At 43.0% G+C, this 19,175-nt stretch overlaps 1 protein-coding gene across 2 annotated transcripts in view; it reads left to right on the forward strand.

The window, feature by feature from the left end:
* The window catches only part of SETBP1 (SET binding protein 1), a 383,612-nt gene that overhangs the window by 178,693 nt on the left and 185,744 nt on the right, over positions 1-19,175 (forward strand). For both annotated transcript variants that reach the window (XM_054460266.2, XM_063653620.1), the window contains one exon: positions 9,892-9,945. In XM_054460266.2, coding sequence (XP_054316241.2) covers positions 9,892-9,945 — 54 coding nt within the window. The remainder of the gene's footprint in view (positions 1-9,891; positions 9,946-19,175) is intronic.

Raw genomic sequence — 19,175 nt, forward strand, 5'->3', positions numbered from 1 at the left:
CCTACCTCGTGGGGCTGCATGGGGCTAATGGAAAGTCTGACTTTTACCTGCATGGTGAGTCACCTGAGGCATGGCTGTCAGTGGTACCAATATCCCTGGGGACCAGGCTGCCTCCCTGGCAGAGTAGGGAGGGAGATAGCAACCTTCCATGAAGGGATTCCCAAGGGGATCATGGATGGCTGGGACAGAGAACTGGACTTTCTGTGATTCAGAGCTATGTTCAAATTCCAGTTCTGCCACTTTTTGCTGTCATAACCTTAGGTGAGTTATTTAAGCAGTTTGAGCCTCAGTGTGTTCAACTATAAACTGGAGAAAATAATACTATCTTGCACTGATAGTGTGAAATTTAAGATAGATAATGAAGTTAAAGTACCTACCTGGTACAAGAACAGGCTAAAGTAGGTCCTGAGACAGAAGAACAGGCAAAAGTAGGTCCTGAAAAATCATAGTGACTTTTCATACTATAATAGCCAAGAGTTCAAGGTGGGCTTTCTGGAGGAGATTCTCCTATTTTTACCTGCAACTTTTACAATTGTAAAAGTTATGGCTACCTGCAACTACAAGTTTCAGTTCATTGAGTTCTGCCTGGCTTTATCCCTTTCAGATACCCACCTGTAATCATGATTAATTGCTCCAGATTTGGCCGAGGGACCCAGATTGTCTGCCAAATTGGCTCCACTAAGCTGAGGAGCAGAGCTTTTGACTTCAGTGCTCAGATACTCTCTGAAACAAGCACCTTCTGACTTTCCCATTCTCTGCCACTGAGTGAGCCCAGGGGTTTAAATCAGTTTCCTGGGGTTCACCAAGGGGATGAATTAGAAAGCTTTGATACTTGTCTTGGGCCAAGTGAGCAGATATCTGGTCAGTTCTAAGCAGAAACTCCGTAAATGATGAGAAGAAGAGGAAAGCGAGGGTGGATATTCCCTCAGCACCCAGCTTTGCTTGGCGTACGTTCAAGGAGGGAATCCTCCTTTATTGGCTTTTTACGGACTTTGGAAACAGCCCACAGATGCTTGCAATGTGATTTCTTAATTTTGTTGGAAGGAAAGGACCTACAACCCAGATTGTGCTCCTGAGAAGCAGCATATCTTTAGCTCTTTCCTCTTTTCTTACATTAGTTTTTCTTTCCAAAGCATGTAGCTTGCAGAACTTCAGATGAAGAGAGCAGGCATACTGCCTGCAAGGTTGGCCAGGCACAGTGGCTCATGCCTGTAATCCCAACACTTTGGGAGGTCAAGGTGGGCAGATCACCCGAGGTAAGAAGTTCAAGACCAGCCTGGCCAATGTGGCAAAACCCTATCTCTACTAAAAATATAAAATTAGCCAGGCATGTTAGCACGTGCCTGTAATCCCAGCTACTTGGGAGGCTGAGACATGAAAATTGCTTGAACCCTGGAGGCAGAGGTTGCTGTGAGCCAAGACTGTGCCACTGCACTCCAGCCTGGGTGACAAGAGTGAAACTTCATCTCAAAAAAAAAAAAGTATAAAGAAAGGAAGGGAAGGCATTTTCCCCATGAGTAACTCATGCACATATTAAAGGCAGTAGGGTCTTAAAATGAGGTCTAGTCATGTGTTCAATTAACTCCTAGTAGGAAACGACTATCTTAGCATCTTTAAAGAGATAAGCTGCTTAATTCTCTTTCCCCAGGTAAAGTCTATTAGCACTGAGAATGACTTCTCATGTATGTGGTATCCTTCTCTATTAAAATATGGATTTGCCAAATTTCTTTTTTACAAAGCCTTAATTTAAATAGATCTTAACATGGAAGTCCAATATAATATACCAGTAAAAGTTATGTTATTCTGAATAAAGAGGGGTTAAGAGCCTGGAACTCCCACCTCAGTGCCTCTCACTCACCTCACAATCCCCAAGGCCCTTCCATGAAATCCAGGGCTTCTTAGGGCACAGTTTGAAAACCACTGTCTTGTGGATTTCCTTTTTCTTTTCTTTTCTTTCTTTTTTTTTTTTTTTTTTTTTTTTTTTTGAGATGGAGTCTCGCTGTGTCGCCGAGGCTGAAGTGCAGTGGCGTGATCTCGGCTCACTGCAACCTCCACCTCCCAGGTTAATGCCATTCTCCTGCCTCAGCCTCCCGAGTAGCTGGAACTACAGGCACCTGCCACTATGCCCGGCTAATTTATTTTTATTTTTAATAGAGATGAGGTGTTAGCCAAGATGGTCTCAATCTCCTGACCTCATGATCTGCCCTCCTCAGCCTCCCAAAGTGGATTTCTTATTCATCATTCATTTCAGAATGTTAGACACAACATGGACAACCTGATAGAGCTCCCAACAGTATACATACCCAAGGTAGTCAGAGGCTCATAAGATGTTATGATGTAGTGAAAAGAACATGAGTTAGCCAAGCCAGGCTCAAATACATTCTATCACCTACTAATCCTGAATGAACCCCAGAGACTACTTTAGTCTCTTGAGCCACTTTTGACTGAAATGATTAATAAATGCTGATATTAACATCCATATCACCAGTTTCTACCAGATTTACCTATGTAAACTTCTCACCCAAAACCACAGAAGATACCCTACATAAAATCCAGTTTTCTTGCATCTAAAAAAAATTATATGTCAAGTTTTAAAAGGGTGGGACAAACTTCTGTAGGTTCATTAAGTTCAAATAAGTTTCTTTGGGTTCATTAAGTTCAACATAAAACAAGACTCATCATCTCAGTGAGTCTAGATCAGGGCATTCAGAGGTCTCGTCTTTCATGTGGTCTCTAGTTATCTCTTCAATCTGAAAGGTGGAGGATTAAAGACATTTCCACCCAGAAGTTGAAATAGCTATGACTTGGACAGCAAGCAAATTTACACACCACTGTAAGAATATGGGTTGTATGTGCCAAGGTTACACATGGAGTCTTTAAAAATATATATAAAAGCTCTTTTGGCTCCATATCTGGGGGATTTTGTTAAAGATCTCACCTGTAAATATTAGAACCCCATCATTTAAAGAAGCAATAAAAGAAAAATATAAGGAATCAAGACCAGGCTTGCTTGGAGTTATGTACAAAGTTATTATTAGTCATCCTTGTTGCTCTTTAAGAAGGGAGCCTAAAATTAAGACTGGAGGTGTCAGTGATTTCAGGTTTAACCTTTAAAATTTCATGAGGCTGAGAGGGTTTAACAAAAGGACACAGTTCAGCTAGGATGGCAATTTTGAGTATATAACTTGCTTCTTAGGCTGGTGGGAAACCACCTCCGTGGTCTCTATACTACCCGTCCACTGCCACCCCCACCCCAATGCCTTGGCCATTAGAACTAATGCCTTTTGAATTGGAAGATTGTTTACTGTTAGCCTCACTGGAATGGGGAACTCATGTAGCAGTCTGAGTGGCCATCTGCCAAATTCCTATTTGTAAGCCAATAACAGACCCATAGTACATGTCCTCCCCTCTGACCTTCTGATTATTAATAGAAATTCTTCCACAAAGTGTAAACAAGCTCTTAGAGGTGTGTATTTTCAGGGGACAGAGGAGATAGTGTCCCTCCATCTTTTCTCCAGCCTTGAGGTGAGAGGGATGCTTTAGGGTGCTGGCAGGGTAGGGCCAAAGGGAAAATGACATTCATTTCATAGGTGGTAAAATGAGACCTGCATAGGTAAATGATCGCATGACAGATCTCATATTGAGTTGTTGCAGAACCAGGACTATGACAGAGGTTTGCTTGTTTGTTTGTTTTTTTCCCTCCAAGTCCAATGCTCTTTTGTATGACAGTGTTTCACTTATCCTTGGAAAGAGTAGCAACCTATTGGTTCCATTTTACCTACCTTGTTTTCCAATTTCCAGATTTCCTTCTGTGGTCCCAATGGATTTGTGGTCTCCTTCATGGCTGGTCATTTCAGAGCCTTTTGCTTGGTAGAAGCCCTCCTTAGACCCCTTTCCTTTTCTCTGTCTTGGCCCCTGACATATCTTACAATTCTTCCTGCCTGTTTCAGAGTCCCCTGTACCCAATATGGCTGGATATTAGAAACTTTCTTTGGGTTGCATACATACAGTTAGATTTTTGGTTTCTGATTTTCCACTGGGTGAGTCACTTTATCTTTCTGTGCCTCAGTTGCCTTTTACAATGGAGAATGTGGGGCTAGTTCATCTCAAGCAGCCCCCTGCGCACATATGATTAGATGTTTGCCTTGGCTTGCTGGAACAATTTTCCTTACCCATAGGCTGTTCTGAACTTTTTTATGGGTTGAAGGGTTGGGGTGGGCCTGAGTTCAACTTCCATTCTAGAGCCAAAGTAAGAAGTGAGTAACACTTTACAAAATAAAGAGGGAGAAAAAGATTCATTTCCTACATTGCAAATAGAAATGAGGGCAGATTGAAAAGAGGAGAGGTGAAGTAGAAGGCTTGCCAAATGAAAGGATGGTACCTTTGAGGGTAAATTTGAAAATGGGTCATTTGTTCTCCCCAAAGCCATCTTCACTCTGTTTCTTTACCTACCTACCTAGCTACCTTTGCATCAATCCATCTGTCCGTTCATGTGCCAGCATCCTTTGCTTTGGCCCATAAGAAAGGAGATAATCTGGGAAGAGCAAATGACTTGGAGTATCCCTAGGACCACCAGTCTTCAGCTTGTCCAGCTGCATAAGATCTTTCTGGCCAGATGTTCAGCATGACCCACACCCTGCCTTTTGTGTCAGTGTCCCCCTTCCCAGATGCAAGCTTCTGGGTTCAGCCAGAGCAATTGGTGCAGGTATGTGAGGCCCCACTCTATCCAAATGGAGTATGCATTTTTGATAAAGGGCCAGCAGAGGGGACATGACGTTTGTTCCTGGGGCAGGAGGACAGAGGGGAAAAAATGGAGTCACCTCCTCCCCTCCTGTGTGAAGGTTTAGAAGCTATAGAAGTTTGCAGGGAGAAGGGCAGCTGTTTGGAGGGACAGCCTTAGGCTCACAGAGGTCACAAGGGAATGCTGGTGGCAGCTGTACCATGGGTAGTTTTGGGTGGGAGACGCAAAGAGAGAATCCCATTCAGAGAACAGAGTTTGAAAAAGACAAGGGAGCAGAATGCCGCTGCTTAGGAAGCTGAAGGGATTTCTACTCTCACCTCCTTAGGACCCCAAGCATCCTTCATCTCCCTTCAGTTTTCCTTGTTCTCCAACCCTGCCCTCAAGCTCAGAGAGAGAGAGAGAAAATAAGAAAGCAACCTGAATTTATGCCAAGAGAGAAACTGTAGCTCCTCAAAAAATGGAAGGCAGGGTCATCCTCCTAATATTTTGAATGTGGACTGTTCCAGAGAGCAACAAGACGTGTCAGGAATGAGATGGTCTGAGCAGGGCCCCAGGAACACTGCCAGGCTCCACCAGGGAGATGAAAGAATTTTCTCCTTCCTTTGCCTTTTAAATGTAATTTTGTCTGCCCTCTGCACCCCGCACCCTCTCGACCCTCTAGCTGGGAGCGGTGCAGACATTTAGCCATCCTGGGAAAAGACAGGATCCTTTTCATTAACTTCAGCCTGATTGGAGTCCCTAGGGCCATGGCAGATTTCATTTTACTCCCTCTCTGCCTCCCTGTCTTGGATCCCCCTCAACCCCGGACACAGCAAGGCTACCATGAGCAGTGAACTGTTTCCCAATGGGATGGAGTGGAGATAGGGTTCAAGCAGGAGAGGCAGTAGAGAAGGGTCTGGAACGTGCACATTTCAAGGCAGTGGCGTTGAGGAGGGACATGTATACTTCCTCCCCATGCCTCAATTTCCCCTGGATTTCTGAGCAAATCTATCCCAGCTTTAGGGTAGAAATCCGCAGCCAGTTATGTCTGGTTGTCAATGCTGGACTGGACAGATATAATCTTGAGTGGAGATTTCTGCAGAGGTGCTTGGGGTTAGCAGACTTAACCAATCCCATTTTTAACTAGCAATGTGATCTTGAAAATGTCACTTATCAGCTTCTTCTGCAAAATAAGGACTTAGTCTGGAGTTTTAAGGTATGTTTTAGTACCAAACATTGGTTTTCAACTGAAGTCACGTACAAGAACCAGGGAAAAGCAGAGCCACTCTGAGTGAAGGTAGAGAGACAGGCACAGTGCAGGCCCTTTGCCTACACATTTTCTCGCCCCCAGTTTCCCAGCAGAGGTGGCTCCTGAGCCCACTGGGGACACAATGATTTTCTCCTCTTCTCCAGGGACCTCCAACTGCCTCCCTCAGGCCCTGACACTAAGAATGGAACTCTTTTGCGATATCCTGATGTAGGTGGTCTGTGATCTTTCCCTTTATTTCTGATCCACACCTGAGCACCATATATTAGTGCCTGAGGTTCAGCTGTTTCTCCGTCCCTTGGTGTGTAATTTGTAGACTTATGGGAAATAATCTGCTTTGAAAAGGGGAGTGCTCAAGATGCAGGGCTTATGTTTGGCCCAACAGCCCATGCATTTGGTTAGAGCGTGGTTAGAATCCAGAAAGGCCAGGAAGGCAGAAGGCCAGAAAAGCCAGAAAGGCAAGGGGTTGTGGCATAATGGTGAGGAAAGACACACTGTTGTACATACCATTTTTCGGGACGAATTGTGAGATGTCACAAGCCTTGCCTTTGGTTGTTTCCCAGGTCACATAACACCTTCAATGCATGCTAGTTTGTGAGTTAAACATTCCAAATCTCCCAAACAAAGGAATCCAGATAGAAGTTATTTGAGTTCCATCCCTGACATTATATCCCTGTATCCTCCCACACATCATCAGATGCACTAACACATCTGAACTGGGATGGGCCCATTTAACATTTTACTGTTTCAACCAGTGCAAGGGGTGAGACCACTATCTCTCCCTGATGATGGATTTATTCACCATTCAGCTTCTTTCCCTTTTATACTGTTCTTCCTTAAATTTAACCTCCAACTTCTACACTGAAGCACCACCCAATATTCTTCTAGTAAAACTTGCAGCGGCTGGAGAAGAGCTTGTTCCCAGTGCCTGAGTTGATTAATTCATTCAAATATTTGAGTGCCTCCTTCACACAGGAAACATGCTAGGTGCTGAGTGCTGTTTCCTTTTGTCGGCTTGGAAGATATCTTAAGCCTGCCTCTCACACTTCTGTTCTCTAGGCTCAGCAATTTAGGTATTCTGGTTCTCACCTCTGGGATGACAATATTTCCACTTTCCTTTTAAGTCATTAGACAAACAGGTTATTTAGTGACTAATTTTATGTCCAGACTCTTCTCAACACGTTGAGATATGCAAAATTTACATAAGATAGAAGCCATAGTCTTTTTAGACAGGGTCTTCTTGGGCATGTTCTTGTTAGGTGAAAAATAGATGAGTAAAAATACGCACAACAGCACGAAACAAAACTAGGAAGATCTCTGCCTTCTGCACGCCCAGTGTCTGGAGAATTTGAGCACTGGTTCCAATATACTAACACATGTTGGTGGGCGTGTTCCTGCACAGGTCACTCTCATGCCTGTACCTCATCCCAGCCTTTTATTTTCCCTCCTTTCCAGCTCCATCCAAATCTTATGCCCAGCTCAAGCTAGAGGTAAAGGTTTACTGATAAATTCAGATGAATAAATGATCATTATCAATTAAATACAAGCATTTCTGTGAGGAAGAGTTAGTTAAGGGTTGTTCACCAGGATACATGCTTTACGTTACTTTCTGTGGCTCATTTGGCTAATATTCTGGCACTCAGCTTTTTTCCCATGCCATATCTCCTCAACAAATGGTCTCCAGTGTGCTATAATTCAGAGGCATTTTATTATAGAAGAAAAAGCATGAGCTTTGGGAAAATGTAGTTGGGGATTTAAATCCCAAATACATGTACTAGCTGTGAAACCTAGAAAATGTTACTTAGCTTCCATAAGTCTCAATTTTCCCATCAGTAAAGAGGAGATACTTTCTGTCTCATGAAGGAGTTGTGAATATTAAAAATGAAAAATTACATAAAGCAGCACCCAGTATGCCAGCCACCCAGGTGATCCTCACCGTATCCTATTTCCCTACCTTTCTCCTTAAGGTAGGCTGTGGCTGGTACTTAACAGATGCAACTGGAGGTGTGTTAGGATTGGCCATTTCCTTTTTCACATCTTTGCTCTTGCACCTGCTCCCACATGAAGTGCCTTGCCCTGCCACCTTTCCATGTGAAATCAAGGCCAAATGCAAGCTCCATCTTATTTCAACAAGCCCACCCTGACTGCTCTTGCTTCATTTCCCCAGTTTGATACTCACACTCGACTGCACTCTGCTCCCACTGATGTACCCATATCTGCATGTCTGATTCTTCCACCAAACTATAGGTTCCTTAAAGGCAGGGACTAAGTCTATCATTACATTTCACCCTTAGTTCCTAGTAAGTGGCCTAATGTGTTGTGGCTTGGCTGTTTCATTATCATCAGAGAGGTCAAACCAGCTCTCCACCAGGATGGCGCTGCCTGGCCCCAAGACACCTTCCACATGGGGGGATCTAGCCTGCAGGATGGGGAATGGGGGGGTGGGGAACAGTGCAGCTTTTACCTCTCCACCTCTCTTCTGCTGGATCCTAGCTTCAACATCACTTAGGCACCATTTTTGGCAGTCATTTAAGGAAGCTAAAAATTCCATTTGAGCTTTTCTGAAAGCTGGAGGCCCTGGGGCTCAGCATGACTTCTTCTCTTTCTTGACCCAAACAAAACATTGTTACAGCAAACATGAAGTCTTTCCTATTTTTCACAAATGCTCTCCAGGCCTAACAAAGCTAGCAGTCACCCTCCTTGAATCAAAATAAGCATCTGCCTTTTTCTCTTTATCTCACACTTTCCCAGCATTTATTATAAGAATGTGATTATTTTGCTAGTTAATCATACATTTTTATTTAATCTTTTCTTGTGCAAAACCCTGGAAAGGATGCGAAAATATTTAAAACCTTAACTTTAGTCTTTAATATTGATGAAACACAGAGGTACAGAAAGTACATATAACTGACTCTTATTCTTTTATGTTGTGTATGATTGTTTGAAACATAAATGATAAAATCCTAAATAGTGTATAAAATCATAGGCAACATATGACAAAGGGAAACTGAGTCACATGTAGCTGTGAAGAGGAGAGGGTCATTTTTACTGAGCTGATTTTTTTTTTTTTTTTTTTAAAGAAAAAATGGTCGGGTGCAGTGGCTCATACCTGTAATCCCAACAATTTGGGAGGCCAAGGCAGGCATATTACCTGAGGTCAGGAGTTTGAGACCAGTCTGACCAACATGGAGAAACCTCGTCTCTACTAAAAATACAGAAATTAGCCAGGCATGGTGGTGGGCACCTGTAATCCCAGCTACTTGGGAGGCTGAGGCAGGAGAATCGCTTGAACCTGGGAGACGGAGGTTGTGGTGAGCCGAGATCATGCCACTGTACTCCAGCGAGAGAGAGAGAGAGAGAGAGCGGAAGGAAGGAGGGAAGGAAGGAAGGAAGGAAGGAAGGAAGGAAGGAAGGAAGGAAGGAAGGAAGGAGGGAAGGAAGGAAGGAAAAGCCTTCTTAGAGGAGATGGACCTTTGTCTCTGAAGCAGTAATTCTTGTATCACAGACCACTTTGATAGCAGGAAGAAAGCCAGGGCCCATCTCTCTAAGGAAATATATACATCTATAGATTCACACATACTTACAATTTCAGGGAGCCATGGACCTGATGAAGGCCATCCATAGCCCATGGTTCCTAATTTAAGACCCTCTGAAGAACTGATAGCACATAGAAATAATTTAGAGAGAACAGCAAGAGAGAGGTGATGACGTCAGAGATGCAGCACAAAGTGGGAAGGCCATTGAGCCTAGATTCCCAGTCCAGAAATCTCACATTTGCCTTCTGCGATCCCACTTCTGTAGCTCTCATCCAGGCTATGGTAAGTCCATTGCTGGTCAGTTGTTGTGGGGATACTGTATGCAAACTGAAAAGTGTCACTGAGAAAATTTCTTTATTCTTTTCCAGCTCCTCACAGCCAGTGACCTTGCAGCCAGTGACCTCAAAGGATTTCAGCCACAGGTAAGTTCCACTGACGCTTTTATGAAGTTTGGAAGAGTAAAATGCTCCAGAGTTTGGTTGTCAACAGGCACCCTTGGGGCCAGGACAGAAACCCCGACCTTGGATTTCTAGCTTCTTTCCCTAGCTAACTGTGAGAATGACCTGGTAGCCTGCTCTCCTCCTCTGGCTCCTCTCATTCTAGCATGGACAAAACCACCTCTTTCTGCTCTTTCATTCCTAATATTCTATAGTAGAAAAATATATAGAGATCAAGATGCTCGGAATGTTAAGTGTTGGGGATTCAGCTTAGGAAAGTGTTAAACCGAAGGCGGCAGAGGGTGGGATGGGGTTGGGGTTCTCCCCTGTATTTCTCTCTTTTTGGACAGGACACTCACATGTCTGTAATCTTTGTGGCAAATGCCTCACAGTCAAGGCCTGATAGCCAAGTTAATCTCAGACTCCTGCAGAGGCAGACAGTTGAGGTTTGCTGATCTTGGTCAGGAAATGGGCCACTGTTATCTCTGGCCAGAGTGGTGTTTGGAGGTTACTATAGGCAAACTGTGTGAGGGTGTAGGCAAGGGCTTTCTGGAGACTTTTTTGCAGGGGTGAAAATGGACATCATCCTCCCTGTCTCTGGAAAAGGAGTCCACACACAAACATGTAAACACCAAGACACATACACACAAATCTCAGCGATACAAAAGCCCTTGTTTGCTCACGTAGAGCCTGGTGTAGTTAGAACATGAACATAAAGAAAGATAAATCCAAAGGTGATCATTAGGGGACTCGGCCCCTGCCCCGTCCCCCTTGCAAAATGAAACTTTCTGTCACCCTTCAACTCAGTGCCTGCCTCAAGGTCTCACAGCGCTCTACCTTTGTGAGAAAATAAATTATAGCTAATGGCAGCGAACTTCCAGGGGTCAAGCAAATACATTTCTAATTGCAGGAATTTCATATATTTGGGCATGTTTTCTTCTTTAAAGGTGTTTCACATCCAGGAGCCCACTGCACCCTCCCTACCCTTCTCCCATGTGAGCCACATCCTATGCACACCCTCTCACTGCTGAGGAACCTGAGGACCCAGTCCTGATGCAAAGTGGCCCCAGATCACACAGAGAGCTAGGAACAGGTGACAGTGGGAGGCTAAAGGAAGAGAATTAACAGAATCAAGGGCCCCGTTGGTGAGAATCAAAGATAGATTCACACACCAGTGTGGGGTGTTGTCATCTCACCTTGTTGATCCTCCTGTCTGGAAAGTAGTGAATTTTTAGACAGAGATGGCCAGTAAGCCTTTTTTGTCAACCATTGAAAACCTTTAATTAATTACTTATTCACATATTTACACAAACTTCCAGCTGGGCTAAGGGAATGTGAAACAAAAACAAAATCAACATTTACCACCTACCCCACTCACCTCCGCACCTACATTCATACATGGTGGCAATCCCAGGTAAATATTTTGTTTTAATCTGAAAATTTATAACATTAAAGGAAATTTGTGGTGCTGTTTTACTGCTTGAAAAGGACACCCGGTAGAGACTGAGTTTATTGGAGTTGTGTGTGTGTGCGTGGTTTTGGCATGGTTTCCTTTGGAGCTGAACACGTTCTCTCCATGTTTGTTGACCTACACTTTTAGATATTAGATTTAAACTAATAGAGCAAACTTTCCAGTGAAGGAGAAGTTAGATATATTTGAGGTTCGTGCATAACATTTGAGGGCATGATCCTAGAAAGGCAGCTTCCAGCCTCCTCCACAGCCAGCCCCACAGCTTCCAGTGCAGATGGCTCACTCCTCTGGTTCTGTTCAGCCCTTCCATGTTATTTCATTTGCGTGTCATCACCCTGAGACTAGAAGCATAAATGCATATTTTTCACTGCTCAGGATGCCTGTTCTTGAGGCTAGGAAGTCCTGGGAAACTTGTGGCCGGGGTGTAATGCCCAGATCAAAGTTAATTCTCTAGTGAAGGGCTCAGATGTGTCTCGGGTCAACACCACCCTTTTGGGTGCTTTTTAAAACAGAAACAGAAAGCTGTCCACAGGCTTTGCACTGCCCCCTCCAGCCCCACTGCACCAAACTGCTGGCTTCTGTTGTTGTTTTTCCCCTTCTCTCTTTGGGTTTCAGATGAAACTGAGTCCCACACAATAATTCATGGGTGTGTTCCCCTCCAAGACCCATCATTGACTGTCAGGAGGGGACTCACTGAGGACCCCTCCCAGGGATAACTATCTGTCCTCTCAGCTTTTGCATGGTGCCCACTTACCACTTGAATGTAGAGGTTTTCTGTTTGTTTTTCTTGATGCTTGTTACTGCTTTAGACTCTTAAGGAAGATAGTTACAAAATCTTTGATGATTTTGAAAGTGTGTAGAGTAGTGACTGTATTGAGCTGGCATTTCTGTTCATTTGTCTCTGTCTTCTCTCTGCATCCAGATAGAGAAGAGGAAGGTAAGGAAGTGAATATCTGCCTTTCTCCCCATGGTTATTGGTTACTAAAAATGCCATGCTCATTCCTGGAAATAAACACATGACTTTTCAAGATGAGCCTGAAAGCCCGTGTTTTCTAAGGTATTGTGTTTTAGCAGGTGGTGGTCTCCCCAGAGGCTGGTGAGCCTGGCCTCCAGGCCACAGGGTAGAGCTTCTCCTAGAGTCAGGCCTGGTGCTGGTAGGCGGGTACTATTCTCAGCAAGTTTTAAAGGCACAGATGGAAAAGCTTGTGAAATTCACACCTAACCCACCCTGACTCTTCTACCTCCAAACACATCTCCTTTTACCTTCTAACATTCTGTTCTTCTTGCCTTTTGAAGCAACAAACACGCTTGAGTATCCTCCTTTCTAAGTCTTTGGGTTATTGGAAATGAGAACCCTCACTTCCTTTTGTTGGTCTGGTCCCCTCCATTCCTAAGAGGAATAAGAGCTGACATCTAATTTTCTTTAGTAAAAGCCCAATAACCATATGCTTTCCTCTGCATTTTTCTTTTATGCTTTTTTTCCTCTAATATAAAAGTTGTAAGTGTCCATTGTAGAAATCTGGAATATACAGAAAACCGTAAGAAGGAAAATACCCTATTATTTCACCTCAGAAACATACACAATGACGTTTTGGGATATAGTCTTCCGGTCTTTGTTCTACATAGACACACACATCTGTTTTTTTTTTTATGGTCATATTTTATATGCTTTTTTGTTACCTTACTTTTTGTTGGTTTGCATGCTTTCCACAACACTGGAAAATCCAGCAGCTAGCCATGCTTGCACTAGTTGTTAGTACCATCATTCATTTACTACCCCCCTCTTGCTGGACAACCCATTCCTTTTGCAGGCTGAGATCTCCAGGAGCAATCCAAGGCAAACACTGGGATCCAGTTCCTTCATCCAGGATACAAAGAGGATCCAAGGCTTCTTGGCATTTATTTATTTATTTACTTTTATTTCTCGGTTCCTATAAGAATGTGCAGGTTGCTTAAACTTTGCAGTAAAGTGCCCATGGGTGATGCCCATGTGCTTGTGCACATGCTTACGAGGTGGGGGAATGTAGTAAGGAAATAGCCATAGCATGGGCACCAAATTCAGATGCAGGTCCTGCATGCCCAGCCACAGTGGTGGAACAGTGATGTGACAACGAACGTCCCCCACAGAGGAAAGCAGAGACTAAAGGATTTGGTCCTCACCTGCTACATAAACCCTCTGTTGTCTCAGAGAATAGGATACTTCCTTTAGGCAAATGGAGTATTATTTGAAGTGTGGGGCAAGTGTGATGGCCACCTATGAAGGGTGGCTATTTTTAATGAGTTTCTAAAATGTCAATTGCTACTATGGTCAAGGGCATCCTGTGGTGGAAGATGAGAAGAGAGTAAACCAGAACACACAGGAAAACATGTTTTAGTGCAGAGAAAACAGAACTTTCAGTCACTTAGTTGCCATTTCATTCAACAGGCATCCATGGAAGACCTTTCTGTAGGGCTCCCAGCTATACATAGACCCTTCCCCAGATGTTGACAATTCTGAAATGTTCTGCCACCAATATTAGCTTTGTGACCCTGACGAAGTTACCTAATGTCTTTGATCTTGATTTACCTTATTAAGCAAAGGGGTTGTGCAGCTTATTTCACAGAGAGTATGGGCATTGATGAGACAATGCATGTGAAAGTAGCCTTGTATGCTGAAATGCACAGTGAGGTATTGTTTCTTCCATTAGAGAAGTGCAGAATAAATTAATTAAAAATTCAAATGTAGAAGAAATTATATGTCTATGGAACAAGCAGGGAAGTCTTTCCGGCAGAGGTGTTGTTGTACCTGGGCCAGGATGGATGAGAAAAAAGTGAGGCGGTAGACTTATTCCAAAGCAGGGGAAGCATGGATGAAGGCTAAGACAACAATGGCGATGCTTGGGTATGTCTGGAGGCTTGGAGTGATTTAACTGTGGAGCCTCAGAGGAGAGCATGGTGGGAAATTATTTGCAAATTAAAGTGGGGCCAAATTTCAGGTCTTAAAGGTCTGGAAAATGAAATAATAGTTTTTTTTTAAAGTCTGAAAAATAAATTGGGCTTAAAAATTAACTATGATTAAAGTTTTCATACTTACACAAAAGTTAGCATAATTATATAATAAACCCATGTACCTGTTACCCAGTTTCAATGGTATGCTGCTAAAAAAAGCCCACATTTGTAGCATTTGCTAATTTCTGTTGTGTAAATATCTCCATCGTGACCAATTTTAAGCTACCAGTGTTTTAGCAACCCGTTGGCAAAGTCTTTGACAGTCAGCTCTGCACCCTAGCATGCCACTGGGATAGCTTTCACAATTGTTACCATTTTCCAAACTTGTCTATACTCTCCTCTACTTTGGTTTTTATTTTTAATTATTTGGGGGTATACTTTAAAACAAATCCCAGTCATCATGTTATTTCACTAACAAAAAATTTAATTAACTTATCTAACAAATAAGGGCTTTTATAGAACAATCACAATGCCGTTACCACATCTATCAAAATTGCCGTAATTTTTAGATGTTTTTGAATACTCAGTCCATATTCAGACTTTTCTGATCATTTTTAATATGTCATGTTTTAGTTGATTTGTCTGAATCAGGAAACAGAATTTGGATTTTTGGAATCCATCTGAAGACAATGGGAGGCATTGAAAGTTTGAGGGCAGAGAAGAGTCAGAACTGTGATAGATGAAGGTTCCTCAATGGGTAGAAGGCATGATGAAACCAAGAGGGCATCCAGCACTCAGCCTGTGCTGTTGGTCCCTACAAGGAGTAGGGGGGAATGAAGGTGGTCTGAGGACTGTGGGGGTATCACAGAGGAGATGAATGCCAAAAAGTTTGGTGGCAGAATTAGTGGACCAGCAGCTTCTCAGTAGCTAGAGAATTTGGGATGCTGTTAACCAAAGTGAGGGCCCACGAGAAGTGCAGTGTTCACTCCTGGAGTAAGAACAATTAAGTGTTCAGAGGAGCAAGGCTCAGTCCTCCTCAAATGAACCCTTACTCCACTTTCCTTAGCCCCCACAATTAGTCCTACTCGAAGATTGTCAGAGGACACAACATCTGCAGAACAATCCTGGGTTCCATGAGTCCTCACCTAGAAGTTTTAACGCAAAACCCCCAAGTATTCTGTGAGGAGAAGCTACTGTTTAAGAAGGTGTGACTGTGGAGTTTCTGCATAGAGAGAAATCCTGGCTGTGCTTATCTCCCAACAGAAAACGAAGGCTGAAGCAGGGCGGGGGCTGTGACAGCAGCTGATGTTTCAAGGAGGGTCTATGTATTGGTTTGCTACAGATGGATATTCCTACACTGGGAAATGGAAGGCCAAGTGCGGGAGTGAGAGTCTTCCGACAGCTCTTTTATTTTGTAGAAGGGAATCTCTGAGTTCCCAGGTTGCTTGTTTTTCTAGGGTTGATCATGTTTTTCAGAACAAAATCACCATTATCTGACTCAACTCTAAATGGACATCAGCTGTCTACAAGTTCAGCATCAACACTTAGAAAGAGTAAAATTTGGCCAGGTGTGGTGGTTCTCGACTGTAATACCAACACTTTGGGAGGCCAAGGCGGGTGGATCATGAGGTCAAGAGATCGAGACCTCCTGGCCAACATGGTGAAACCTCGTCTCTACTAAAAATACAAAAACTAGCTGGGTGTGGTGGTGTGTGCCTGTAGTTCCAGCTACTGTGAAGTCTGTGGTAGGAGAATAGCTTGAACCCAGGAGGCAGAGGTTGCAGTGAGCCGAGATTGCGCCACTGCACTCCAGCCTGGCAACAGAGCAAGACTCCATCTCAAAAAAAGAAAAAAAAAGGAAAGAAGGAGTAAAATTGAAGCTCTGGGTTTTCCAGGGCACTGAGCTTCGTTAGACTCAACTGGAGTTTGTGGTAATGCATGTTCACCCTGCTTTTGGCTCAATACACATATGCCAAGGACTTAGCATGTATAGATGCCGGAAGGTGTTCTTTGAACTTTACGTGTATTTTGTCATTTAATCCTCACAACACTTTGTAAAATCAATAGGAACATTATCCCCATTTTCCAAGTCAGCACACAGAGGCACAGGGAAGTTAAGGTCACCAAGCCCGTATGTGCCAGAAGTGGGATTTGAACTCAGGTAATCTGGCTCCAACATCTGTATTCTTAACCACTTATGCTATGCCATCTTGAATTAGATTTATCTCTACAGTGAATACAGACCAGTGTGACCACTGGTAAGTTCAGGACAAGTGGCTGCACCTTCATCTTTGAAGATTGTATTGAGTTTCCTTGATCTTTGAAAAGGACCATGAAAAAGCAATTTCTTTATCTGAGTAATAGAGGGAATTGCTGCATAGCATTTTGAATCCTTCCACCTTGGCAAATAGTTTCTTATTGTTCTCATTCCTGTCCTTCCCCAAACTCTCAAAAGGAGAATCATAGTGGTGTTTGTCCCTCCCACAGAGGAGGAAACTGATATGAGACAGAGGTAGGCAGGGCCAGCAGTGAGGATACAGGTTGCTTGTTTTGACTTTACCATATAACATTTACTTTGCTGTTTAGGAAAGAGCCATCCCAAAGCAAAGCAGTGTATAAGGAAATCCTGCAGCTGCTGCTTCCTTACACCCTCCCACACCACCACACCCCTATTTTAAAATGGAACGAGAAACTAGAGACCATGAAAAGTTGCCATTCCCAGCCTTGGCTGCAGACAGGAATTATCAGGGCAGTTTGAAAAATACGGGAATCCAGTCCTAACCCCTGTAGTGTGGATTGAATTGGTCTGGGTGGGGTCTGGATATTGGTATTTTCAGAAGCGCTCCAAAATCTAAGTCAGCCTCCTCATTTTCTAGATTAAAGACTCCAGTAAGGAGGAAGTCTGGAAGAGAAGAGGAGGCCAAGGCGTCCCATTCAAAAAGCAATTCCTGTCCCAGGAACGTGCCATGTGCTTCTCATGCCCCCGGAACCCATTCCCCACAAAACCCGGTTCTCTTTCTTACTCTTCCCTTTTCACAGTGAACCTGCAGTCTGGGCACGAGAAGTATAACTTAGCATGTATTCTGTAAAGCCCACACCTGTGGTCATTCCCTGTTCTTTCCATTCAACAATTGAGACTTGCCCAAGATTGTAAACTAGTGAGTGACGGCATTTGGGCTTATGATCTTCTCTGCCTGCTAGCTAGACATTCTCTCTGGGCCTAAAAGATAATCCAAAAAGATCCAGCTTCACAATGCTGCCCTGAAGAGTTAATGCATTAGGTGGCCCTGATGCAGCATTCACTGTCTTCCAGGGCAGGCTTGATCCCATGAGTTTGCTTGCTCAGATGATCGCTTAGTAAACACATGCCTTTACTCTCTAGGCCTTTTTTCTAGCTTGCCTTGTATCAGCTGTGCCATGGATCTTTGCTCTCTGACCCCATGCTATGCAGAGTATGGGCTCCAAGCCACGGCTGGCCTGTCAAGTGTGTGTCGCTGGTCCACCATGGGATACATTTAGAAACTTTTATAGCAATTTGACATTTTTGTGATATCCAAGCATGTGATTGTTTTCCTACGGATTTGTCTTATAGTATTTTACCAAAGTTTCCATACAAAAAATATGGATTAAGGACAAAGTATCTGGTCCATCATCAAAGATCATTTGACAAGCTCTGTTCTAGTTAACCAAGACTGAGCTTTCCTAGTTTTAATAAAAGAGTAGGATTTGGACTCCTTATTTGTCATTTTCTTCTTCTACAAGCCTATATGTGAATATTTGTAATAGGAATAATGTTCACCCTCCAAAAAAAATGGTTCCACTCGTAACAGTATCTTTCTTGCAACTTTTAGGATAACTGCACACAATGTGTATCTTTTCTCATAATTCTTAAGGAAACCCATTTAATTATTACCAGACATGTGTGACAATAACAGGGCATTTTTAACAAAAATATTTGCCCACGTGCATACATACACCTCACACTGAAGCCCAAACTGACACTTTTACTCTTCTCACATGAAATCAACAGTTTCCTCCCACAAGTATACATTTTTTGAACTGCTTGCCTTGACCGTGTTTTTAGTGGTTTTTTTTTTTTTTTTTTTTAACCAGTATTGGCATTTGGTCCTGGAGAAAGAAGTTCTCCAGGTGTTTTCCAGAAAGTCTGGCATTTCCGTGGAATATTCTGAAGTCTTAATAAGTTCTCCTGGGATACTAAGTCTCTAGACCTCAGTGAATATTTTGTTTTTTAATTCCAAGACATTCTGACCATCTGAGGGCTGTGTGCAGGTGGGCCTGACTTAAAACAAACCTAATGTGCAGAAGGTCACGTGTGAGAAAATTGATAGACGACAGGTGGGTGTTGGGGGGGAGGTGGTTATTCTTATGCAGAAAATTTTTTCCACTTGATCAAGGAAATCAGTATAAGTCATCCCTGCTAGTATATTCAAATATGATGTCATATTTCAAAATCTGATTTAAACTCAGTTTTTTCAGAACAGAAATATAAACAAAGTGAGGCCAACTGGTTGAATTAACTTTGAATGATACCCTTCGCAACAAGAGAGTAGGAGTAGATGATATCTATGATCCCTGGAGACTCCAAAGATTTCCTTATTCTGTGAATCCTTCCACTGTCTTTACATCTTCAGTTTTTCATTCATGTTTTTTTTTTTGTTTTTTTTTTTTTGTTTGTTTGTTTCTCTTCAATCCTTTTGGTAAAATGGCCTAAAGATGAGCTTCTTAAAACTTCTCCTGTAATTCTGCTCACTTGAGACCTGGGGTTATTGATGTTTTGTACTGTATCTCTAATGTC

The sequence above is a fragment of the Pongo pygmaeus genome, chromosome 17 (assembly GCF_028885625.2).
Source record: "Pongo pygmaeus isolate AG05252 chromosome 17, NHGRI_mPonPyg2-v2.0_pri, whole genome shotgun sequence".
NCBI lineage: Eukaryota > Metazoa > Chordata > Mammalia > Primates > Hominidae > Pongo > Pongo pygmaeus.